Source organism: Oncorhynchus mykiss, chromosome 11 (genome assembly GCF_057628025.1).
Source record: "Oncorhynchus mykiss isolate SJ-2025 chromosome 11, ASM5762802v1, whole genome shotgun sequence".
NCBI classification, from domain to species: Eukaryota; Metazoa; Chordata; class Actinopteri; order Salmoniformes; family Salmonidae; genus Oncorhynchus; species Oncorhynchus mykiss.
In genome coordinates this window covers 11,481,507-11,508,780 of record NC_143032.1, presented here as the reverse complement: position 1 = coordinate 11,508,780, position 27,274 = coordinate 11,481,507, and the positions used below count along the sequence as shown (strand labels likewise).

General features: G+C 43.9%; 1 protein-coding gene across 12 annotated transcripts in view; it reads right to left on the bottom strand.

Annotated features, from left to right (window-relative positions):
* Positions 1 to 27,274, bottom strand: part of LOC110535264 (receptor-type tyrosine-protein phosphatase mu) — a 304,962-nt gene that overhangs the window by 182,896 nt on the left and 94,792 nt on the right. For all 12 annotated transcript variants that reach the window (XM_036934853.2, XM_036934855.2, XM_036934858.2 and 9 more), the window contains exons 3-6: positions 19,504 to 19,781; positions 14,045 to 14,123; positions 6,460 to 6,575; positions 529 to 703 (exon numbers count right to left, since the gene is read on the bottom strand). In XM_036934853.2, the coding sequence (XP_036790748.2) occupies positions 529 to 703; positions 6,460 to 6,575; positions 14,045 to 14,123; positions 19,504 to 19,781 (648 nt within the window). The remainder of the gene's footprint in view (positions 1 to 528; positions 704 to 6,459; positions 6,576 to 14,044; positions 14,124 to 19,503; positions 19,782 to 27,274) is intronic.

The window sequence follows — 27,274 nt, the reverse complement described above, 5'->3', positions numbered from 1 at the left end:
CAGTGAAGCTGCTGCTGGCGCCTGCTGCACACAGAGACAGAGTGTGATGGTGGAAACGCGCAGGGCTATTTGAGAGTGATTGACAGGTCTCTATCTGGCATGCCAGGATTACAGCTATCCCTCACTACTGAACTTCCTAAGAGAGACATTTAGAGTACAATAGAGGCCAATCACTAAGGCTGAACCTGAGCTATGGAGATTGGAGAGAGACAGAGGCCCACTCTTGGCCTTGACATTGGAAACTATACAATAAAATGACAGACTGGTTTGTGACTGAGAGCATGGTTAATTTTGGACTGGTTGAAGAAATTAACTAAATTAAATATCTATTATAGTTGATTAAAAGTCAAAGTGAAATGTTATTTCATAACTCTTTCGCTCTTAAATAGAGATACTGTATGCATAGGGATAACACTAACATGGACAATATACTGTACAGTAGTCCCTGACGTAGCACCTATTTGTGAGGAAACTTTACCGGCCTTTTTGGCAAGTCATTATAGGAGGCACAAGCAGAATGTGACTTACGTTTGACGGTCAGGTCGGCATAACTGGACACGCCCACGCCCTTGTCTGAGTGGACGATGCAGCGGAATCGTCCAGAGTCTCCCTTAGTGGTGTTCTCCACGTCAAACGTGGCGGTGTAGCGGCGGGAGTTCACCGGCTTGGTCTCTCTCATCGGGGCCCGTCTCCCTCCGATACCCTGGTAGGAAAATACACAGCAACACACGATCATGTAAATGTACAGTTGAAGTCGGGAGTTTACATACACCTTAGCCAAATACATTTAAACTCAGTTTTTCACAATTCCTGACATTTAATCATAGTAAAAATTCCCTGTCTTAGGTCAGTTAGGATCACCACTTTATTTTAAGAATGTGAAATGTCAGAATAATAGTAGAGAGAATTATTTATTTCAGCTTTTATTTATTTCATCACATTCCCAGTGGGTCAGAAGTTTACATACACTCAATTAGTATTTGGTAGCATTGCCTTTACATTGTTTAACTTGGGTCAAAGGTCTCAGGTAGCCTTCCACAAGCTTCTCACAATACCTTGGGTGAATTTTGGCCCATTCCTCCTGACAGAGCTGGTGTAACTGAGTCAGGTGTGCAGGCCTCCTTGCTTGCACATGCTTTTTCAGTTCTGCAAAGCACCCCCACAAAATGATGCTGCCACCCCCATGCTTCATGGTTGGGATGGTGTTCTTCGGCTTGCAAGCCTCCCCATTTTTCCTCCAAACATAACGATGGTCATTATGGCCAAACAGTTCTATTTTTGTTTCATCAGACCAGAGGACATTTCTCCAAAAAGTATGATCTTTGTCCCCATGTGCAGTTGCAAACCGTAGTCTGTCTATTTTTATGGAAGTTTGGAGGATTGGCTTCTTCCTTGCTGAGCGGCCTTTCAGGTTATGTCGATATAGGACTCGTTTTACTGTGGATATATATACTTTTGTACCTGTTTCCTCCAGCATCTTCACAAGGTCCTTTTGCTGTTGTTCTGGGATTGATTTGCACTTTTCGCACCAAAGTACGTTCATCTTTAGGAGACAGAACGCGTCTCCTTCCTGAGTGGTATGACGGCTGCGTGGTCACATGGTGTTTATACTTGCATACTATTGTTTCTCCAGATGAACGTGGTACCTCCCAAGGATGAACCAGACTTGTGGAGGTCTTGGCTGATTTCTTTTGATTTTCCCATTATATCAAGCAAAGAGGCACTGAGTTTGAAAGTAGGCCTTGATTTCTATCCACAGGTACACCTCCAAATGACTCAAATTATGTCAATTAGGCTATCAGAAGCTTCTAAAGCCATGCATTTTCCAAGCTGTTTAAAGGCACAGTCAACTTAGTGTATGTAAACTTCTGACCCACTGGAATTGTGATACAGTGAATTATAAGTGAAATAATATGTCTGTAAACAATTGTTGGAAAAATGACTTGTGTCATGCACAAAGTAGATGTCCTAAACGACTTGCCAAAACTATAGTTTGTTAACAAGAAATTTGTGGAGTGGTTGAAAAACGAGTTTTAATGTCTCCAACCTAAGTGCATGTAAACTTCCGACTTCAACTGTAAATTAGCAGTGTTGCGACAAACACATTCCCCATCCAAACTGGTTCCCCTCATTTGACAAATTTAGTCATCTGCAGTGACTCTTGTCAATCTTTGTTTATGAAGTTAACACTGCCAGCATGTTGTAGACTAGGGTACAGTAGAATGTACTGCAGATTGAAGCAGTACATTGTAAACACATGAGCTGAGACCTATTGAAGAGTGCCTGCAGGCTATAGGGTCTAACACCATTGGGATAACCAGCAGGTTTCCACATTCCGCTGGTCGGTTTATGAATAGGAGAGGAGTACGTGGCTGCCTGGCAGGCAACGCTAGTCTAGTCCACCTGGGGAACAGCATCGGTGCAGACGGTCACAGAGCGGTCAAACTGAACCGCTGACGGTCCAATACTTTAGATGGGAGAGAGAACAACAGACCAGACAGGGCACTGGCTATCATGTTGGGGGAGACATCCTCCCGATGTTTATGTTGGGGGAGACATCCTCCCGATGTTTATGTTGAGGGAGACATCCTCCCAATGTTTATGTTGGGGGAGATATCCTCCCGGTGTTTATGTTGGGGGAGATATCCTCCCGATGTTTATGTTGGGGGAGATATCCTCCCGATGTTTATGTTGGGGGAGATATCCTCCCGATGTTTATGTTGGGGGAGATATCCTCCCGATGTTTATGTTGGGGGAGATATCCTCCCGATGTTTATGTTGGGGGAGATATCCTCCCGATGTTTATGTTGGGGGAGATATCCTCCCGATGTTTATGTTGGGGGAGATATCCTCCCGATGTTTATGTTGGGGGAGATATCCTCCCGATGTTTATGTTGGGGGAGATATCCTCCCGATGTTTATGTTGGGGGAGATATCCTCCCGATGTTTATGTTGGGGGAGATATCCTCCCGATGTTTATGTTGGGGGAGATATCCTCCCGCTGTTTTCTTTATGTTAGAGGAGATATCCTCCCAATGTTTTATTTTGGTGCATGAAATTGGAAGAGGGGGTCAAATACAACTTCTGGCAATACCAGGAGTGTTGTGTCAGCAGGCTGTGTGTATGTTTGTGTTCGTCTGCTGGTCTGTTTGAAGAGCGAGAGGGACAGAGAATCCTGTCAGCAAGCGCCACGCTGTGTGTTCTCTCTGCACCCCGGCTTCCTCACAGCTGTCACCACACACACGCCGACAAAACCAAACACACACACACCCATACCAGATGGGGGGCCATTTGTTTGTCAGGAATATTTCTTCATTACTGTCACCGGGGGGGATTTCACTTAATGCTAGTGTTTCATCTCTGGCATTAACGAGGATGAAAGGAATTCGTTAAGAGGAGCGATTACCTCATTTACTGTCAACCTACCGATAGCACACTGATCTACCTCACACATTGTCAACCTACAGATAACACAGTGATATGCAGATGACAAGAAAATTGACAACAGAATTTCAACATTCTTGTAGGGAAGGACACTCAACAAGCACAGCACTTCCACAAATGACTGATGATTGGCTGAGAGAAATTGATGATAAAAAGATTGTGGGGGCTGTCTTGTTAGACTTCAGCGCAGCTTTTGACATTATTGATCATAGTCTGCTGCTGGAAAAACATATGTGTTATGGCTTTACACCCCCTGCTATAATGTGGATTAAGAGTTACTTGTCTAACAGAACACAGAGGGTGTTCTTTAATATTAGCCTATCAAATATAATCCAGTTAGAATCAGGAATTCCCCAGGGTAGCTGTTTAGGCCCCTTGCTTTTAAAAATGTTTACTAATGACATGCCGTTGACTTTGAGTAAAGCCAGAGTTTCTATGTATATGGATGACTCAACACTATACACGTCAGCTACTACAGCGACTGAAATGACTGCAACACGCCACAAAGAGCTGCAGTTAGTTTCAGATTGGGTGGCAAGGAATAGGTTAGCCCTAAATATTTATAAAACTAAAAGCATTGTATTTGGAACAAAACTCTCACTAAACTCTAAACCTCAACTAAATATTGTAATAAATAAGGTGGAAATTGAGAAGGTTGAGATGACTAAACTGCTTGGAGTAACACTAGATTGGAAACTGTCATGGTCAAAACATATTGATGCAGTAGTAGCTAAGATGGGGAGAAGTCTGTGTATAATAAAGCGATGCTCTGTTTTAACAACACTATCAACAAGGCAGGTCCTACAGGCCCTAATTTTGTCGCACCTGGACTACTGGTCAGTCGTGTGGTCAGGACTAAGGAATATTGCAATTGGCTCAGAACAGGGCAGCACGGCTGGCCCTTGGATGAAAACAGAGAGAAAACATTAACAACATGCATGTTAATCTCTCCTGGCTGAAAGTGGAGGAGAAATTGACTTCATCAATACTTTCATTAATGAGAAGTATTGACATGTTGAATGCACCGAGCTGTCTGTCTAAACTACTGGCACAAAGCTCGGCACCCATGCATACCCCACAAGACATGCCACCAGAGGTCTCTTCACAGTCCCCAAGTCCAGAACAGACTATGGGAGTCACACAGTACTACATAGAGCCATGACTACATGGAACTCTATTTCACATCAAGTAACTGACGCAAGCAGTAAAAAACAAGAAAAAAAAACCTTATGGAACAGCAGGGACTGTGAGGCAACACACACTAGTTTGAGAAACAGACTCCTCAACTGGCAGCTTCATTAAATAGTACTCGAAAAACACCCGTCTCAACGTCAACAGTGAAGATGCGACTGGGATGCTGACCTTCTAGGCAGAGTTGCAAATAAAAAGCCAACAAAAAGATTGAAAAAAAAAGATTGAGATTGAGATGGGCAAAAGAACACAGACTCCGGTCAGAGGAACGCTGCCTAGAAGGCCAGAGTCGCCTCTTCACTGTTGACGTTGAGACTGGTGTTTTACAAGAATAGACTGACGAGTTTCAGAAGAAAGTCTTTGTTTCTGTCCATTTTAAGCCCGTCATCGAACCCACAAATGCTGATGCTCCAGATACTCAACTAGTTTAAAGGCCAGTTTAATTGCTTATTTAATCAGAACAACAGTTTTCAGCTGTGCTAACATAATTGCATAAGGGTTTTCTAATGATCAATTAACCTTTTAAAATGATAAACTTTGATTAGCTAACACAACGTGCCATTGGATCACAGGAGTGATGGTTGCTGATAATTTGCCTCTGTACGCCTATGTAGATATTCCATTTTTATTTAAATCTGCAGTTTCCAGCTACAATAGTCATTTACAGCATTAACGTCTACACTGTATTTCTGATCAATTTGATGTTATTTTAAAATGAACAAATGTTTTCTTTTTTTTCTTTCAAAAACAAGGACATTCCTAAATGACCCCAAACTTTTGAACAGTAGTGTAGATAGAGGTCTGTTCAGAGTAGGGCCCTCATTAGGTAGGTATAGGTCTGTTCAGAGTAGGGCCCTCATTAGGTAGGTAGAGGTCTGTTCAGAGTAGGGCCCTCATTAGGTAGGTAGAGGTCTGTTCAGAGTAGGGCCCTCATTAGGTAGGTAGAGGTCTGTTCAGAGTAGGGCCCTCATTAGGTAGGTAGAGGTCTGTTCAGAGTAGGGCCCTCATTAGGTAGGTAGAGGTCTGTTCAGAGTAGGGCCCTCATTAGGTAGGTAGAGGTCTGTTCAGAGTAGGGCCCTCATTAGGTAGGTAGAGGTCTGTTCAGAGTAGGGCCCTCATTAGGTAGGTAGAGGTCTGTTCAGAGTAGGGCCCTCATTAGGTAGGTAGAGGTCTGTTCAGAGTAGGGCCCTCATTAGGTAGGTAGAGGTCTGTTCAGAGTAGGGCCCTCATTAGGTAGGTAGAGGTCTGTTCAGAGTAGGGCCCTCATTAGGTAGGTAGAGGTCTGTTCAGAGTAGGGCCCTCATTAGGTAGGTAGAGGTCTGTTCAGAGTAGGGCCCTCATTAGGTAGGTAGAGGTCTGTTCAGAGTAGGGCCCTCATTAGGTAGGTAGAGGTCTGTTCAGAGTAGGGCCCTCATTAGGTAGGTAGAGGTCTGTTCAGAGTAGGGCCCTCATTAGGTAGATAGAGGTCTGTTCAGAGTAGGGCCCTCATTAGGTAGGTAGAGGTCTGTTCAGAGTAGGGCCCTCATTAGGTAGGTAGAGGTCTGTTCAGAGTAGGGCCCTCATTAGGTAGGTAGAGGTCTGTTCAGAGTAGGGCCCTCATTAGGTAGGTAGAGGTCTGTTCCTTCCGCTGCACAGTAATGTCATGGAGAACGGTGGAAAACACAGAGCTTCTCATTTCAGGTCCAGATGTCAACCAAGGTTCAAGAAGATGTGCCATACACAAGGAGTCTGGTAATGGCAGTTTGTCTTCATGTGACACTAACACTGTGGCATTAAGGATCTAAAATGACCACATAGGACTGTTTAAGGTCAAAATTGACTTGCCTGTAACCAGAGGTTGTGGCTGTCTTGTGGTCGACCGTTGACTGTGCACTGGAAGGTGGCGGTCTGCCTGGCGTTGACCTCCACACCTTTGATGTGGAGGAAGTGTGGGGTGCTCACTGCAAAATAGATATACACACACATTAATAACCTAGACCATATGAAGCATTCTAATTAAAGTATATTCATGTATTATTGTCTCATCCACTATCAGTTGAATTTAATTATAGTCTAACATTTCCATTCCATTCATATTAAGCATACTGTGGGTAAATTCATACTTTTTTTCCCCCCGGGATTTCCATTTCTCAATCTATCCAATAGGCTGTGCATGTACAGTTGAAGTCGGAAGATTACATACATCCTAGGCAAATACATTTAAACTCAGTTTTTCACAATTCCTGACATCTAATCCTAGTAAAAATGTCCCGTCTTAGGTCAGTTAGGATCAACACTTTATTTTAAGAACGTGAAATGTCAGAAAAAAAATAGTAGAGAGAATAATTTATTTCAGCTTTTTTGGTAGCATTGCCTTTACATTATTTAACTTGGGTCAAACGTTTTGGGTAGCCTTCCACAAGCTTCCCACAATAAGTTGGGTGAACTTCGGCCAATTCCTCCTGACAGAGCTGGTGTAACTGAGTCAGGTTTGTAGGCCTCCTTGCTTGCACACGCTTTTTCAGTTCTGCCCATAAATTTTCAATAGGATTGAAGTCAGGACTTCATGATTAACACTCCAATAACTTTACTTTGTTGTCTTTAAGCCATTTTGCCACAACTTTGGAAGTATAATTGGAGTCATTGTCCATTTGGAAGACCCATTTGCGACCAAGCTTTAACTTCCTGACTGATGTCTTGAGATGTTGCTTCAATATATGCACATAATTTTCCCTCCTCACAATGCCATCTATTTTGTGAAGTGCACTAGTCCCTCCTGCAGCAAAGCACCCCCACAACATGATGCTGCCACCCCCGTTCTTCACGGTTGGGATGGTGTTCTTCGGCTTGCAAGCGTCCCCATTTTTCCTCCAAACATAACGATGGTCATTATGGCCAAACAGTTCTATTTTGTTTCATCAGACAATACTCCAAAAAGTACAATCTTTTTGCAGTTGCAGTCGCAACTGTAGTCTGGCTTTTTTATGGCAGTTTTGGAGCAGTGGCTTCTTCCTTGCTGAGCGGCCTTTCAGGTTACATCGATAAAGGACTTGTTTTATTGTGGATATAGATCATTTTGTACCTGTTTCCTCCAGCATCTTCATAAGGTCCTTTGCTGTTGTTCTGGGATTGATTTGCACTTTTCTCACCAAAGTACGTTCATCTCTAGGAAACAGAACGCATCTCCTTCCTGAGCGATATGACGGCCGCGTGGTCACCTGGTGTTTATTTTTAGGTCGACTGATTAATCAGAATTGCTGATTAATTAGGGCCGATTTCAAGTTTTCATAACAATCGGTAATCAGCATTTTTGGACACAGATCATGGCCGATTACATTGCACTCCATGAGGAGACTGCGTGGCAGGCTGACTACCTGTTATGTGAGTGGAGCAAGGAGCCAAGTTAAGGTGCTAGCTAGCATTAAACGTATCTTATAAAAATACAATTAATCTTAACATAATCACTAGTTAACTACACATGGTTGACGATATTACTAGTTTATCTAGTATGTCCTGCATTGCATATAATCGATGCGGTGCCTGTTAATTTGTCACTGAATCATAGCCTACTTCACCAAACGGGTGATTTAAGGGCATTCGCAAGAAAAGCACTGTCGTTGCACCAATGTGTACCTAACCATAAACATCAACACCTTTCTTAAAATCAATACACAAGTATATATTTTAAAACCTGCATATTTAGTTAATATTAGTTAATATTGCCTGCTAACAGGAAATTGTGTCACTTCTCTTGCGTTCTGTGCAACAGAGTCAGGGTATATGCAGTAGTTTGGGCCACCTGGCTCATTGAAAACTGTGTGAAGACTATTTCTTCCTAACAAAGACAGCCAACTTTGCCAAACGGGGGATGATTTAACAAAAGCGCATTTTCGAAAAAAGTACAATCGTTGCACGAATGTACCTAACCTTAAACATCAATGCCTTTCTTAAAATCAATACACAGAAGTATATTTTGTTAAACCTGCATATTTAGCTAAAAGAAATCCAGGTTAGAAGGCAATATTAAACTAGGGAAATTGTGTCACTACTCTTGCGTTCTGTGTAACAGTGTCAGGGTATATGCAACAGTTTGGGCCGCCTGGCTCGTTGCGAACAAATTTGCCAGAATTTTACGTAATTATGACATAACATTGAAGGTTGTGCAATGTAAGAGCAATATTTAGACTTAGGGTTGCCACCCGTTAGATAAAATACGGAACGGTTCTGTATTTCACTGAAAATAATAAACCTTTTGTTTTCTAAATTAGTTTCCGTATTTTACAATATTAATGTCCTAAGGCTCGTATTTCCGTGTGTTATTATGTTATAATTAAGTCTATGATTTGATAGAGCAGTCTGACAGCGGTGGTAGGCAGCAGCAGGCTCGTAAGCATTCATTCAAACAGCACTTTTGTGCATTTTGCCAGCAGCTCTTTGCTGTACTTCAAGCATTGAGCTGTTTATGACTTCAAGCCTTTCAACTCCTGAGATTAGGCTGGTGTAACCGATGTGAAATGGCTGGCTAGTTAGCGGGGTGAGCGCTGTTACACTGGCAATACTAAAGTGCCAATAAGAACACCCAATAGTCAAAGGTTAATGAAATACAGATGGTATAGAGAGAAATAGTCCTATAATTCCTATAATAACTAAAACCTAAAACTTCTTACCTGGGAATATTGAAGACTCATGTTAAAAGGATCCACCAGCTTTCATATGTTCTCATGTTCTGAGCAAGGAACTTAAACATTAGCTTTTTTACATAGCACATATTGCACATTTACTTTCTTCTCCAACACTTTGTTTTTGCATTCTTTAAACCAAATTGAACATGTTTCATTATTTATTTGAGGCTAAATTGAATTTATTGATGTATTATATTAAGTTAAAATAAAAGTGTTCATTCAGTATTGTTGTAATTGTCATTATTACAAATAAATAAATGAAAATCGTCCGATTAATCGGTATCGGCTTTTTTTGGTCCTCCAATAATCTGTATCGGTATTGAAAAATGATAAAATCGGTCAACCTCTAGTGTTTATACTTGCATACTATTTTTTGTATAGATGAATGTGGTACCTTCAGGCATTTGGAAATTGCTCCCAAGGATGAACCAGACTTGTGGAGGTCTACCATTTTTTTCTGAGGTCTTGGCTGATTTCTTTTGATTATCCCATGATGTCAAGCAAAGAGGGACTGAGTTTGATGGTAGGACTTGAAATACATCCTCAGGTACACTTCCGATTGACTCAAAAAATGTCAATTAGCCTATCAGAAGCTTCTAAAGCCATGACATAATTTTCTGGAATTTAAAGGCACAGTCTGTTTAAAGGCACAGTCAACTTAGTGTATGTAAACTTCGGATCCACTGGAATTGTGATACAGTGAATTATAAGTGAAATAATCTGTCTAAACAATTGTTGGAAAAATTACAAATGTCATGCACAAAGTAGATGTCCTAACCGACTTGCCAAAACTATAGTTTGTGAACAAGATATTTGTGGAGTGGTTGAAAAACATATGTAAACTTCTGACTTCAACTGTACAGTGCCTTGCGAAAGTATTCGGCCCACTTGAACTTTGCGACCTTTTGCCACATTTCAGGCTTCAAACATAAAGATATAAAACTGTATTTTTTTGTGAAGAATCAACAACATGTGGGACACAATCATGAAGTGGAACGACATTTATTGGATATTTCAAACTTTTTGAACAAATCAAAAACTGAAAAATTGGGCGTGCAAAATTATTCAGCCCCCTTAAGTTAATACTTTGTAGCGCCACCTTTTGCTGCGATTACAGCTGTAAGTCGCTTGGGGTATGTCTCTATCAGTTTTGCACATCGAGAGACTGACATTTTTTCCCATTCCTCCTTGCAAAACAGCTCGAGCTCAGTGAGGTTGGATGGAGAGCATTTGTGAACAGCAATTTTCAGTTCTTTCCACAGATTCTCGATTGGATTCAGGTCTGGACTTTGACTTGGCCATTCTAACACCTGGATATGTTTATTTTTGAACCATTCCATTGTAGATTTTGCTTTATGTTTTGGATCATTGTCTTGTTGGAAGACAAATCTCCGTCCCAGTCTCAGGTCTTTTGCAGACTCCATCAGGTTTTCTTCCAGAATGGTCCTGTATTTGGCTCCATCCATCTTCCCATCAATTTTAACCATCTTCCCTGTCCCTGCTGAAGAAAAGCAGGCCCAAACCATGATGCTGCCACCACCATGTTTGACAGTGGGGATGGTGTGTTCAGCTGTGTTGCTTTTACGCCAAACATAACATTTTGCATTGTTGCCAAAAAGTTAAATTTTGGTTTCATCTGACCAGAGCACCTTCTTCCACATGTTTGGTGTGTCTCCCAGGTGGCTTGTGGCAAACTTTAAACGACACTTTTTATGGATATCTTTAAGAAATGGCTTTCTTCTTGCCACTCTTCCATAAAGGCCAGATTTGTGCAATATACGACTGATTGTTGTCCTATGGACAGAGTCTCCCACCTCAGCTGTAGATCTCTGCAGTTCATCCAGAGTGATCATGGGCCTCTTGGCTGCATCTCTGATCAGTCTTCTCCTTGTATGAGCTGAAAGTTTAGAGGGACGGCCAGGTCTTGGTAGATTTGCAGTGGTCTGATACTCCTTCCATTTCAATATTATCGCTTGCACAGTGCTCCTTGGGATGTTTAAAGCTTGGGAAATCTTTTTGTATCCAAATCCGGCTTTAAACTTCTTCACAACAGTATCTCGGACCTGCCTGGTGTGTTCCTTGTTCTTCATGATGCTCTCTGCGCTTTTAACGGACCTCTGAGACTATCACAGTGCAGGTGCATTTATACGGAGACTTGATTACACACAGGTGGATTGTATTTATCATCATTAGTCATTTAGGTCAACATTGGATCATTCAGAGATCCTCACTGAACTTCTGGAGAGAGTTTGCTGCACTGAAAGTAAAGGGGCTGAATAATTTTGCACGCCCAATTTTTCAGTTTTTGATTTGTTAAAAAAGTTTGAAATATCCAATAAATGTCATCCACTTCATGATTGTGTCCCACTTGTTGTTGATTCTTCACAAAAAATACAGTTTTATATCTTTATGTTTGAAGCCTGAAATGTGGCAAAAGGTCGCAAAGGTCAAGGGGGCCGAATACTTTCGCAAGGCACTGTATATAGCATCTTCCGCAAGTCATACTAAACAGGGGCGTGGTTAGAGAGTTGGGCAAGTAACTGAAAGGTTGCTGGATCGAATCCCCAAGCTTACAAGATAGAAATCTGTCATTCTGCCCCTGAGCAAGGCAGTTAACCACGGGTGACGAAAACGTGGATCTCGATTATGGTAGCCCACCGCACCTCTCTGATTCAGAGGGGTTGGGTTAAATGCGGAAGACACATTTCAGTTGAATGCATTAAGTGTTACAACTGACTAGTATCCCCCTTTCAACTAAACAGCCTATTATCCTTTAATCCCACAAAAAAAAAAAATCACATTTCTTCTCTGTTGGCCTAACCTTGGTCTGATCGCTTGAGCCACGCGGACTGAAATCTGACGAGATTCAATCACAAACATTTTTTTTACCTTCTTCCCAGGAGTCTCTGGGACAGCATTTTCAATCAGGATATTACAGTGGCAAGAGGAGGTCAGGAGGCATGAAAATAAGCCGTGGTGAAAATATTCAAGCCGGGGAAAGTATAAACCTGTCGTATCTCTCCAGAGTTCAAGGATATTAGAAGAAAGTTTTCACAGACGCAACAATAGCGGGGAAATGCGAAAGCAGTGGGGGGGGGGGGGGGGGGGGGGGGGGGGGCAGATCGAAACAGGGCCATAAACAAATGTCTCGCCCCTGTGTTCAGGGCACCCTGTGTTTTTGGAGGTGTAATGGGGAAATTTAAGATGAATAAAGTTCATATTCAGTTTACAGCAACTATCCAATACTTATCACATTTACATGTTTCCCTTTCTGTAATACACCTGATTTCCAGGGTTCTATTTGTGACACTCATTTGTGTCTGGGTTGATGGCCACAACTTGTTTCTGAATGTTATGGATTGCATTCATATCTGTTGACAGAACAGAACGTTGGTGCTGTGAGATTAGAACATAACGGCCTGCTTAGAGAAAGCCAGTTAGGCATTTTCTCTGCTTCTGTGCTGGAGGTGTCTGTTGCAACTTGTAATTAAACTAGATTGATTTTGATAGACTTTATCAATGACTGCTCTCCTCTCCCAATCTTGAAATTCCCATTACAGGGAACAAAAAATGCTTCCTTGTAGCCTTGTTGATACAGTGTGTGTGTGTGTGTGTGTGAGTGAGATAAGAGGGGGGGGGGGGGTTGTCCCCTTAGTCAGGCAGCTGAACTAACAACAAAGCTGACGTATCTGGGTCAATCTGAATGTCTAATGGAAGTTGGATCACCACCTCACTAACGCAAGGATGAAAGTCCATGCTAATCAAATTATGTAAAGGACTTTTTAATTAGCTCCCCCTTGTCTCTCCGTGTTCGAAGCGGGCGGGCCGTGGCGGGCGACGACCTTGATTCTGATATCTGAGATGAGGTACACTATAGTACACGCCACGGAACTCTGTGGTAGGCAATTAAAAAAGCTCTTGTGAAGTAACGGCGGCCCTGATATCTCCCAGCTCAGCACTCCCCCAATCTTTGGAGCGGAGGGCTAATGGTATTGCCCTGCTTCAACTGGGAAACAAACCTGAACCTGGGCCAAACTCAAAAAGAAGTCAACGTTCTCATGAGGCTAAGTACCTCTCTTTGTTGACACGTAATCTGTTGAGTGCCCTTGGAAAGTCACACACCACTCTACGCAGCGACGTTGTTAATAAAACAACTATATAAAACTGAAATGTGATGCAGAAAAATGTGAGATGTTTCCACGTGTTTATATTTTCATTCAACATAATGTGTGCGGTGTGAGGGCCGATCTACGCAGTGAATCCTCACACATTCTTTGTGCAGTGGTGTTCCTCGGCAGAGGGGTCTTCCTCGGCACCTGGCTACATGGCTAAGCACATCTGTGAGTTCTATCCGAGGCAATTAGCCTAGCATACTCACACAGAACTTTACAAATCTGGGGGAGGATTGTGTCTCAGGGAGTCTTTCCTGGAGAGCAGGAGAATGACAGGAAGCATGCTCCCCTCTTTTTGCCTTTGTCTCAGTCAAACACATTTAATATGACGGGCTGTGTAGTATATCCTGGCTTCATTCATGTCACAGGATGGGCTGGAAATATATTCCCCAGTAACATACCGATATGGAGTTTACTATATAGCAAAGACATGGATCGGTAGGTGACAGCAATATAACTAGTGAGGAGCGAGAGATTAGGGAGGGGGGGCCTGAAGAGTGACAACCCAGTGAGTTATGGGACTTGACTACATAACACATTCATTGTGTGCGTGCGTGCGTAGCAGTGGAGACTTACTGCACTGGTGGCCTTGCAAGATGATGCTCTTGATGGCCAGTAGACCTCGTTGTCCTGTGCTCACCGCCTCAAAGACAATCTGCAGAGGGGAGGAGAGAAAGAGAGGGAGGGAGGTGAGAGGTTGGTAGTTGGCACAAACATAAAGAGCATCCCTAGTGCATTTCCTGTGATCTAGAAAACTGGCCATAGAGAAGGCTCATTTCCTCCCAACGCTCTACACAGTCACCATCGTGGATTTAAAAGCTTTGGATGGGTGTGACCATCAGTTGGAGAGAGTCGCCACCACTATTCAATCCATGAGACGGAAAACAGACCGAGATGGCTCCTGTGCTTCCATTCACTGTATGTTGAGTGAGGGAGGAGGGAGAAGCCGGGAAATGATACCGTTTATGGGGCCCCGGCCCACACGAAGCCTTCAAACATGGGGCATGAGTTAAGGGGGCTGAGGATTGGGTTACTGTTACATGGACCTTTTCCTTGGACGTTCAAACAATGGGGCCTGCGTCTATGATGACTGGGTCTATTTATATTCCTGAATCATGGCTCCCAGACAGCAGGCGTTTAGCTATGAGGTATGTTCTATCGGCTGGATTCACAGCTCCTCCTCTTTAGAAGATCTTCTTTGTCAGTGCTGTTTCATTCTGAGTTCAACCATGTTTTCACTACTGGTGTGAGAAAGAGTTAAGGTGAACACATCATAAAGATACGACCTAAACCATTTGAAATGATGTCTGATCCTCCACTTCCCAGTAGAGCGTTGTCTGCTCCTCCACTTCCCAGTAGAGCGATGGCTGCTCCTCCACTTCCCAGTAGAGCGATGGCTGCTCCTCCACTTCCCAGTAGAGCGATGTCTGCTCCTCCACTTCCCAGTAGAGCGATGTCTGCTCCTCCACTTCCCAGTAGAGCGATGTCTGCTCCTCCACTTCCCAGTAGAGCGATGTCTGCTCCTCCACTTCCCAGTAGAGCGATGTCTGCTCCTCCACTTCCCAGTAGAGCGATGGCTGCTCCTCCACTTCCCAGTAGAGCGATGGCTGCTCCTCCACTTCCCAGTAGAGCGATGGCTGCTCCTCCACTTCCCAGTAGAGCGATGGCTGCTCCTCCACTTCCCAGTAGGGCGATGGCTGCTCCTCCACTTCCCAGTAGAGCGATGTCTGCTCCTCCACTTCCCAGTAGAGCGATGTCTGCTCCTCCACTTCCCAGTAGAGCGATGTCTGCTCCTCCACTTCCCAGTAGAGCGATGTCTGCTCCTCCACTTCCCAGTAGAGCGATGTCTGCTCCTCCACTTCCCAGTAGAGCGATGTCTGCTCCTCCACTTCCCAGTAGAGCGATGTCTGCTCCTCCACTTCCCAGTAGAGCGATGTCTGCTCCCCCACTTCCCAGTAGAGCGATGGCTGCTCCTCCACTTCCCAGTAGAGCGTTGTCTGCTCCTCCACTTCCCAGTAGAGCGATGGCTGCTCCTCCACTTCCCAGTAGAGCGTTGTCTGCTCCTCCACTTCCCAGTAGAGCGTTGTCTGCTCCTCCACTTCCCAGTAGAGCGATGGCTGCTCCTCCACTTCCCAGTAGAGCGATGGCTGCTCCTCCACTTCCCAGTAGAGCGATGGCTGCTCCTCCACTTCCCAGTAGAGCGATGGCTGCTCCTCCACTTCCCAGTAGAGCGATGTCTGCTCCTCCACTTCCCAGTAGAGCGATGTCTGCTCCCCCACTTCCCAGTAGAGCGATGGCTGCTCCTCTATTTCCCCAATGCTGTCTATTTCCCCAATGCCCCCCCCCCCCCCCCCCCCCACCACCATGGCCCTTATCTCTCAGGATGCAGCTGGTTAAAGACGCATGGGCCGCCTTCCTGTTCACACTGAGCAGAGTTTCTGGCACCCTGCCCACCCCACTTTGTTTACCGTACACCAGAGCCCTTCCATTGGTCAGAAAGCAGAGCGGCAGGACCTCTTTCCTGTGATCCTCCCTCCCTCCTCTTTATAACTCAGCCAATGGCTGTGATTTATTCCATGAAGTTGTTCACTCCCCTTCACAAATGTGGGACAACTGGACAGCTATAAAGAATAATGATGCCTAGTTAAGGTCGCCATATTGTTCTTAACCTATCGAGACCTGTTTTGTTCAGTGATGGGGAGTGAACAAGGGCAGAAGGGAACAACTTCCTGGTATGAAGCGCGGCCACTAAGTCAACTCTGAGTATTTGACTTGACTCGGTCACAGAAGACAGAAATGAGGTCAAGCGAGACAATAGGTCCGTTGGCTATGGGTGGCAAGCGTCTAGTTAAGATCAAGACTGAAAAGCCCCCAACCATGGAAGTCACAGTGTTCAAAGTTTCCGAACAGCGAAAAACAAACACTTAAGATAACATAACTATGTGGGGCCCAGATAGGAGGTCAGTAGATGCAAGAACACCCAAACCAAAACAAATGTCTGGGTATACAGAGGCAAGAGTGTCAAATGAAATTGATCAAATAAAATGTGTTTCCTTGTACTCTAAACAGTCAAAGGGGGGCTTACATTCCTTGTTATTCATTATTCACTGTGTATTTATTCCTAGTGTCACTATTTCTGCTACTATTACTTCATCTTTATCTCTGCATTGTTGGAAAAGGACCCGTAAGAAAGCATCACTGTTAGTCTACACCTGTTGTTCATGAAGCATTTGACAAATAAAATGTGATTTGTGATCTAAGCAGATTACGTCCCAAGGACAAATCAATTTAGAGGAGATTGCAACGCCATAGGCTACGCTTTACATTCAGCTCCCATTCCACCTATGATTATGTTCAAACTCCTTCAATAGAGCAGACACAATGAGGTAGACAGCATCAAAACAGCACCCTATTCCCCATATAGGGCCCTGGTCAAAAGTAGGGAATAGGGAAGCATTTAGGACACAGCCCTAGGCCTCAAAGCCCAGAACTGGATGCCGAAATGATCTTTACCCCATTCCTCAAGCCCACCACATTAGCTGAAGTAGGATGTATTGTTGAGGGACCATACCTAGTCCAATGTAACCTGCTTAAAAATGGCCTTTTCTGTGTGTGTTACCATGGAGGACCCAAACACACTAGTCCCAATGCATCGCAGACAAGGAGGATGAAAATGAGTCATTAGCCATAAGATAACATTGTTGAGCTGAGGCCAAACAAGATGCCTTTATTAAAACCATTCAAATGGGTTTTAATAGACTTCCATCCCTCTCCTCCTCTCTCTCGCTTCTTTTTGAGCGACGGCAGATGCCTCGGCCGCTAATTATGCCTTTACAAGGGCCTAATTTTCAAAAAGGAAATGAAAAGTAAACACCAGAGTGTGAAATGTCACGACGTGCCGCAGAGGTAATTAAACCTCAGGTTGTTAATGTTTGTCGCCGTGGTGATGCTAAGCAACCTGCTCGACCCCGGCGGACCCCCGAACACCCCTCCCCCGCCTCCTCCCGCCCTCCCCCTCGTGCCCTCGTGTTTTGGTTTATCTCCTACATTAGCTGCATCTCGTTAATGAGCTCAATTAGCCATGACAACGTTCATGTGGTTAGTGAGTGCTGGAGAACTAAGTTTTCTTTTGCATAATGCGTCATATAAAGTGAGTAGTGCTCCTCTGGTGTTCGTGTTTATTACTTTACTACATGGCGTCCTTAGTGGAACATCAGATTCTCCACATCTTTTACAAAATGTGTTGTCAGTAAGTTGTTGAAACTTCCTAAGAACAAAAGGCTGATCTCATGCATAATAACAGACGTAGAAAAGATGACCCTCCTGGCTCTCTCACCCTCCCTCTCCCTCCCTAGCGCCCAACCTCCCTCCCTAGCGCCCAACCTCCCTCCCTAGCGCCCAACCTCCCTCCCTAGCGCCCAACCTCCCTCCCAAGCGCCCAACCTCCCTCCCTGATTAAATAATTATGCTATGTTGCCAGTGTTCCTTTACGGTTCACCTGGTAATTGTGATTGTGTCTTAAAATGGAATTGGAATAACAGAGCAGACAGAGATGAACAAAGCAAAATGTCAGGATCAAGATCATAGTATGACGGGCTGAAGAAGGAAATTACCATATTCGAAATGCAAGGCGTTATCAATTAAACGTTTCTCAAGAGCGAACCAAACATTGCTATGTAACAAGACCTGTGCTGATGGACTGGCAGTGTAAACGGAGTGGAGAGAAAACCATACGCTGTAATTACAAATAAGTGACAAAGTAGGTTCTGTATTTCAGGTGGTTTTCATTTTGATAAACACTTAAATATACTGTGCAATTACAGAAACCCCATAATTACTTGCTACATTGTCATTAGGTATAGAGCTTTGAAGAGGACGCTTTTCCATTGTTAATCTGAGAGGGTAACGACAAGTCACAATTTTGCATTCCTCGCAAATTCTGCTCAGTGTAGAGAGAGTCTCCTTCTGCCCAGTGCCTCTGTGGAACAGATGGAGGTGATTTCTCTGGGGAAACGTGGAGATGGATTTATCCCTCTTCCCCATCAGTCTCTCTAGGGCAAACCTCACAGGCCTGTGTGTTTCCATTGTGTCAGCACTGGCAATGCTGACCCTGCGTCTGTGACCCTGCGCGTGCGCGCGTATCTGTGACCCTGCGCGCGCGCGCGTGTGTGTGTCTGTGACCCTGCGTGGGAGGAAACCAAACATTTGGTGTGAGCGGTCATTTCCTGGGCAGGAAATCCGCAGCTCTGCAGCCTGAGAGTGATGCTAGAAAGTGGTTTGACCTCCAGAGACCTGTACTGCCATAGAGCTGCAATGACAACACATGAACTCTGGTAAAGTTGAATATTATTATGTCATGCTAATGGGCGGTGTTTAAAAATGGATGTCTTGCTGGGAACATGTCTGATGGGTTCTCATCTCCACCCACATTACCTCTACATTAGTTACATCAGTCTGGATGTACAGCCCCCCAGAGGAAAACAACACTGTCTACCATTTCCTACCTGGCCACAGTACAACATGACTTTGACTTGAACAAAACATTACATTTCCTGAACAGTAGGGCCATTAATTAAAGACAACCATACCCCCTGTTCTATGTGCCCTTTTTATAGCCCCATCCCACTAACCCCCACCCCATCCCCATCTTACTAACACCCATCCCCACCTTACTAACCCCCATCCCCACCTTACTAACCCCCATCCCCATCTTACTAACCCCCAGCCCCACCTTACTAACCCCCCAGCCCCATCTTACTAACCCCCAGCCCCATCTTACTAACCCCCATCCCCATCCCCACCTTACTAACCCCCATCCCCACCTTACTAACCCCCATCCCCACCTTACTAACCCCCATCCCCATCTTACTAACCCCCATCCCCATCTTACTAATCCCCCACCTTACTAACCCCCAATCCCACCTTACTAACCCCCCATCCCCACCTTACTAACCCCCCATCCCCACCTTACTAACCCCCCATCCCGACCGTACTAATTCCCCATCCCGACCGTACTATCCCCCACCCCATCTCACCTGGTAGAAGTTGGGCCAGAAGGTGCTGACAGCCAGCTCCACCTGGCGCCAGGTGGGGTAGGCGGGGCCGGAGGCGTTCCACACGGGGATGCCCAGCGGACTGTTGTTCTCCTTAATGTAGATGTTGAGCTGGCCCGGGCTGGCGCCCTCGCGCTGGCCCGCCATGTAGTACTGGAAGATGAGGCAGTGGGTGTCGTTCTCTTTGAGCTGGGGCACGAGCAGCTGGGCCTTCTGGCCCGAGGAACGTCCGCTGGTGTTGACCATCATGAAGGCTGAGCCTTGGGGGGGGGGGGGGAGAGAGGAGGGTTAGTCAGTGAAACTACTAAACACACTAATACCTATAAATGACTTGAATAAACTTGACTAGTGATCAAGTGCATTTAAGATGTCACCGATTCAAACCGTTTTTAAATGGGCATGAGTTGCACTGCTAAATCATGACAGTTATTTATACCCTAAATATGAATTCGACAGGGTATTAGGGGAGGTAATCCAGTACAAACAGTTCCTCAACGGCCATGTCATGAACACATATTTGACAGTTGGAGGTAGATACAGTAAAATAGGTGCTGCTTTCAATGATTTACGTATGGACTAAACAGCAGGCTACGTGTTTGTAGAAGATAACCTGGCCAGCTGTTTATTTCAGAAACAGGAAAATGTGACCTGAACACAGCACATACTGTACGTTAATTACTGTATCCAAGTCTCCCACTTCACCACTGACGTGATTATGGCAACACTAAATCAAGGTTCGTTGATACGTTAACACAGCCTGTATACTTCATAACAAGACCATGACAAAGGAAACAGGGGGGAAGAGAAGATAAAGGGGATAAGATGTCCGCCTCAGTCAGAACAACAGTTAATGAATAACCACAACGTAACATTAAGAGAACCTCTCACTAGTCAGCATGGGTTGCCAGGATGGGACTCAGTCATACAATCAATAGAACGGGCTTGGAACCTCTAACCATGGCAACTTGAACGGGGATTCCCATTCTATTCCTTCTATATCTATGACTGAGTCACTAGTCAGTATGGGTTGCCGGAGATGGGAGAGGTTCTATTAATGTCACGTTGTGGTTATTCATTAACTGTTGTTCTGACTGAGGCGGACATCATCTTATCCCCTTTATCTTCTCTTCACCCCTTGTTTCCTCTGCCATGGATAGGAGGTTCCAAGCCCCTTCTATTCATTATATTTCTATGCTCTAGGTCCTCTCCGTGGATGAAGCTTTGAAAGACCCTGCCGTGCTCTCAGCTCATTTAAAGGGCGATTTCAAAACGTTTTTTAATGGGCAAAAAGCAGAGTGTGGTGTTTGTTTTACTGCAAAAGACCCTCGGCCATTGTTCTGGCTCGTCTACTAGGTGTTCATTATCTACACAAACTGGTATTCCCGAGCTGAGTCTATATTTCTCTCTACAGTAGCTACTGTGTATATGCAGATTGTTGTTTCTTTCTAAAAATAAGCATGATGTACAAAACTAACAGGGAGATAGAGTGTAGGAGTGGAATGTACGGCCCACCAACAATGAATCAGAATTCTCATTGAAATTCTCCTCACTAAGTGCAGTATGCCCAAACAGCACCATGGCAAATCTGAAAGTCTCAAGTGTCACTAATGTATACAGCTCCATTACTTCTATTTATATATTTTTCTGAAACTCTGCTTTTCCTTACTGAAGGTTCAGTCGCTAACGGCCACCGTCATGCCCTAAAAGCCTAGACGATGGGGATAGTGAAGGATTTAGGGGGGGTTCATAGAGATCCCAGGCACATTGATCCTGAGTGGAGAAGAGAACAGGGAAGGGACCACTTTGTCCTTGGCCTTCCTTCCCCACTTCCATTAAAGCCTGTAGAACGCTCTCTGCCATGGCAACGTTGAAGTGCCCAGTACATAGGGCTTCAGAGTCTCATCGGCAGAACTCTCATTAGTCCATTTGTGCTCCAGCATTGGCCTTCCAGGGCTAGAGCGCAGAGCGGAAGGAGGAGTGGGAGGAATCGATACGGTCTGGAGGTAGTGAAGGGTACACCACAAATCCAGTAGCAACAAATGGACGCCCTTGACCACACCACTTTTAGGGTTGAGGACCGTTGTTGAAAATTTTCAAAAATTCTCCATTTCCAAGCCAGTACCTATGATGGCGAAAGGGTTGGCGAAACAAGAACAGTTTGCTTTGAATGGATGTCTGGCGATAATCGGAGGACCACGTTGGGACAAAGAACGTTGTTTATGTATATTTAGTCCAATTTAAAACAGCCGTGGCCTTAAAATTCAACCTCTTCCTACTGTTTGCAATGCTTGGGAAGGATCTGAGGCCTTCAACCTAGAAGTGGTGAACAAAAGACACGTTGAAGAGCTCTATATATGCAACAAGTTTTACTGTAGTTGTTGCTCCAGCTTGTCATCTAAGGTCAGTCCCTCGCGCCAGGGTCTCCGCCGGCCTCTATATAATTACACATCAAACTATGATCCAAAGATTGTACCTACCTCTCCCTGGCTGTAGTATTAATGAGATAGAGGCTGCCCTCCTGTGCCGTGTTCATTCTTGTGTACTAAAGTGCGCCTTTTCCCACTTAATTCAGATTAAATTGCAGATCAGGGTGTTAAAATGTGCACCCTACCCTCTCATTTCCCAAGCAAATCTTGCCTATGGCCTGCAGCTACGAGAGGAGTAAATTGATCTTCCATAATAATGATGGAATTGTGTTAAGGAGCCCAGACAACTCAGGCAGTCTCTGGGATTGTGTTAAGAAAGCCCAGACAACTCAGGCAGTCTCTGGGATTGTGTTAAGAAAGCCCAGACAACTCAGGCAGTCTCTGGGATTGTGTTAAGAAAGCCCAGACAACTCAGGCAGTCTCTGGGATTGTGTTAAGGAGCCCAGACAACTCAGGCAGTCTCTGAGATTGTGTTAAGGAGCCCAGACAACTCAGGCAGTCTCTGGGATTGTGTTTCAGGTTGATAAAAACTGTAGTGGGGTGCGGGGTAACCTTTTTTGGAATTGGCGGTTCCCCCTCTCCATTAGAGAATTCTTTATACCACTGGGCTCATAGTTGGCATCAACGTCCGTTTAGTCATTTCATGGGTATGAGAGCTCACTGCTCACCAAAAGTCCCTTGTAAATTAGTTCAATCTGACTTCTGGCTATACATACTCACTACTACACTCAAGCTGGCTCATATGCTCCCTGTTGCTTCTGCCGAACACACAGATATGATATCTTCTGATGACAGACATCATCCAACACCCAGGCCACAACCAAAACCCAAATCCATTCCCAATGCCACGCTACACTCTTGACCTCAAAAACTCAGATGACACCTCTGTCGCCCCTGGTGATGAACACACCAATACATCTGACAATGATAACGACCAAGCTCGAGGCACAGCACTGGTTCCCATGGCCACCAGATCACCGGTGTCAACCATTTCTCCCAATTAATTTCATATTCCAATGTTTCTCGCATGGTTGCTGGTTGTTAGTACACAGGAAGACTGAAGAGTATGGAGCTGGGTCATTATAAAGTATGTTGGCAAGTTCATTGCCAAGATAAAAATGACAAAATGGTGTTTGTAGATACAGTTTAGGAAAGTGGTCTAGTGCATAATTTTCTTGACAGCTTTGTCAGAAAAACACTGCTCCCTTAACGGATTCAGTCTTTCATAACTCGTAAATAAACTTCCATCACCAATCCTTGACATGATATCTAAACTATGCCTTTTAATTAATAGAGTCCTCTCTAATGTGCCTTCAGAGCATAGCGTTAAGCTGCATGTTAGCCTTCCGTTTGGTGTCTTGCCAACAGGTATATATGCCTGTCATTAGCATAACTCCTGTGCCATGATCAGAAGCACAATTTCTTTCCTTTCCAACTCACTTCATATATTTGTTCACAAGACCAATAGAAAAGAGGGACACCCTTTCATAAGTGGAGGCACATGCTCTTCCTGGTTGCATTGAAACAACTACTGAAACAACAGAGCACTTTCAAGGGATTGTTTGCCCCTTTCATGTTGTCCTTTATCTCTCTCTCTTTTGATATAAGTTTTATTTTCAGAGCTGTCATATTCCAGGGGGAAAAGAAACAGACGAGACAAGGAGGCAATGCTACGCCATTTGAATTTCATAGACAAAAGTTGAGACTCCCTCTGAGAAAGACTATGGGGTGCTCAAGGTCATCTGAAGTGATATGGGGTCCTAGAATATAAAGTGTTCTGGAATATTCCTGTTTCTTCAAGACTCACCTGCACCACACTGCTTGTGCTGATTTAGGAATGACATTTGTTAAAATAAGTTGTTTTACTGCTAATAATGTTTGAGTATTTTGTTTTGATCAATTATTCACCATCCTGTATTTCCAGGTGGCCTGAAATAAAATATTCTGACTATACAAGTATCTTTAGTTAGCTCAACTTAACAGTATTTGGAGTATAAAAGTTGCATGAGAGCAAGTTAACACACTTCCAGATTTCACTCAACTTTGCATGTGTCACTTATAATGCTCCATCCATTCATGATTCTTGTAAAAACCTTGTGCTGTGTGTGTGTGTGTGTGTGTGTGTGTGTGTGTGTGTGTGTGTGTGTGTGTGTGTGTGTGTGTGTGTGTGTGTGTGTGTGTGAGAATTATGATCTCAGGTATCAGCCTCCTCTACTGCCAGGTGGTCTGGAACTGAATCCAGTTGCTAAGCTCTCGATACACTTGAGAGTTTAGTGGCACCAACCATGTGAGAAATTTGAAAAAAGATTGGCTTTCTAAAAAAGGCCATTATGCCTGCATTCTAACTAATGGAATTGGCATGGGAAGAACATTACACACCTGGCATGTGCCGTTCCTGTCCCTCAGAGTTATAAAACTGTCTTTTTCAGCCTTGGAAATAAAGGAGCCTATCTGTTGGCGATATGTCTGCTACAAGTATTCTGTTACCCAATCAGGAACTCCACTGGCATCATTTGTATTGTTGCACTGGCTGATGACAATCGCTAACCGACACAGATGACTTTACCCTTGGTGCTCAAGGGTTGCCGGAGAGCCGTGGCCTTATCACGAGATACACAGCAGTGGGTAGAGAGACGGTGGGCGTTTGGCGCCTGAGCGTCCGCCAAGGGGGAAATCACCAGCGTGGTGAGAAAGGGAGTAATCCACTGTCAGTCTAGTGCTACTCGACTGCCTGACACCGGTCATTACATTAAATCGGTATCCTCACCATCTCGCCTGAGAGTGAGAATAGTAGGTTAAAGGAGGCTCAAACTGAACCAGTTGCGTTGGTAAGAAGACTACAAGTTTCAGTTTCTTCTGAATTTTGGAAAACAAGAGGTATAAATATTTTTAAAAGCATCAAACTAATGCAGGAATTCACACAGCGAGTCTCACTTTGGACATAAACCTAACACACCTCAGGCAGCGAGCGGTGAGACATACTATATGACCCTTGCCATTCGTACCAGTAGTGAAAAACATCAGCAAGCCTATATTTTCACCATCTCCATAGCTTACTTATTTACAGTATCCCAATCCACACGCAATGGAGGCTCTGATAACATCATATAATTTGCCAACTATTTTAGAAGTACATCAGGGCCGGATTGTTTTAGTGTTGTCTAAAAGACACTCAGCAGGGGATACTGTTCTCCTCTACAATGCCAGGTTCAGGGCCAATTAACACGCAAACACTTTAAAAGCAACCAGAGGGTAATTTCCATAAAGAACAGAGCTTTGCAGTCATACAAAAAACCCATAATGTTTTCTATTTCTATGGAGTGTGTGTGTGTGTTTTAGAGAAGGAGAGCGTGTGAAAGAAAGAGAGAGAGCGAGTGCAAGATGATTGTTTTTTTACTTTGCCATTTCCAGCTCCCATTATGAGCGGGTATCGACCTCGTCAGTTGATGTTCATGAACTCTTTTTTTCCCCTCATTGAGCTTTTGACATGGGAGAGAGAAGAATGACCATTTAAAATGAAAGAGTCAAACACCGATAGGACGAATCCAATTTTCTCTACTCCCACAAATGATCGTACAATCAATCACTTTCTGGTGGGATGACAAGCAACTAAACTATATATATATATATAATATATATATATATATATATATATATATATATATATATATATATATATATATATATATATATATATATATATATATATATATATATATATATATATATATATATATATATATATATATATATATATATATATATATATATATATATATATATATATATATATATTTGTTTTCCTTTCTTTAAGGGATGAATTAGACTATGAATCCTCTACTGAATGGATTATGGACTAAGTGCGGCGATGTGGCCTTCTCGGTGGAAGGAAGGAAGGGATATGAAGTGCATAATCGTGGCCTTAATTTCAGGTTAATGGAACAAGCACTGTGCTAATGCATGTTTAAAGAGGCATTATATGGTGGGAAAAGGAGCGCGGCGCTAGCTATCGAGCCACATTCACACCAGCCCTTAAATATTTTAGCAGGATACATGACTTAAGAGGTTAAACGTGTTAGTGAGTGGATCAGTGCAAGTGGGTGGGGTGGGGCTGAGGCAGCGAGAGAGAGAGCGATGCGAAGATGAAATATTGGTCAGGCCGCACAGCTCAGCGCAATTGTCTTGTTGGTTCCACTCCAGCGGAATTGTTATGGCGTGTAAACAGCTCCCTACGAGTCAGCGAGATTGGTAATGAGATTTTTCTACATGGGAGGCTCTCGGAGAACGGATCAATGCCCCGTCGACGGGGGAAAGGATTAGAAAACTTGGATTTTAATCATTAACGTTTGGCCATGCAATATCATTGAGGACGCCATGCACTTGCATAAAAGAAGCATGGGGACTGGGAGAAGAGTTTATTCTAATGAAGAGCGGGATCTTGAGACTAGAGGACAGAGTGTCTGACAGCTAAACAACTGTCTCAGAGTACATGCCAGCCTGTCTCCCAATTTAAGGAGCTACGTGAGGGCAAACTGCACTATAGCAGGGGCGGACTGGGACCAGAAATCGGTTCTGGAATTTCTAACACACCCAACTATTTTTTTCCTTGTTTCCTTCAGGCCCCCAGTATTAGCCAGATAATCATAACCCACACAGATAGACAGGCTAAAAATGTTTCAGCCCATCTGGCATTTGCCCAAAATGCCAGGAGGCCAGTCCGCCCATGAACAACAATATACTTTTTTTCAATCTCCAGAAATTACATCTAGATGAGTATATAGAAGATACACCTGACAGGATCTAAAACCTCAGAGCTCACAAATTATGTCTAGCATCACAACCTGACCAAGGATGACTGACAAATTAGAGTACTCTAGGTCTTGGTATGAAAGGCCATGTCCTACAAGGCAGACTGATTCAATGTCTATCATACAGTGCCTTCGGAAAGTATTCAAACCCCTGGACTTTTTCCACATTTTGTTACGTTACAGCCTTATTCTAAAATGGAGTAAATGGTAGTTTTCCCTCTCATCAATCTACATACAATACCTCATAATTACAAAGTGAAAATAGGTTTTTAGAAATGTTTGCAAATCTAAAAAAATGTTTTGGTTGAAATAACTTATATAAATAAGTATTCAGACTCTTTGCTACGAGATAGGAAATTGAGCTCACACCTGTGTATATAAGTTCCCACAGTTGACAGCGGTAGTCAGAGCAAAAACCAAGCCATGAGGTCGAAGGAATTGTCCATAGAGCTCCGAGACAGGATTGTGTCGAGGCACAGATCTGGGGAAAGGTACCAAAACATTTCTGCAGCTTTAAAA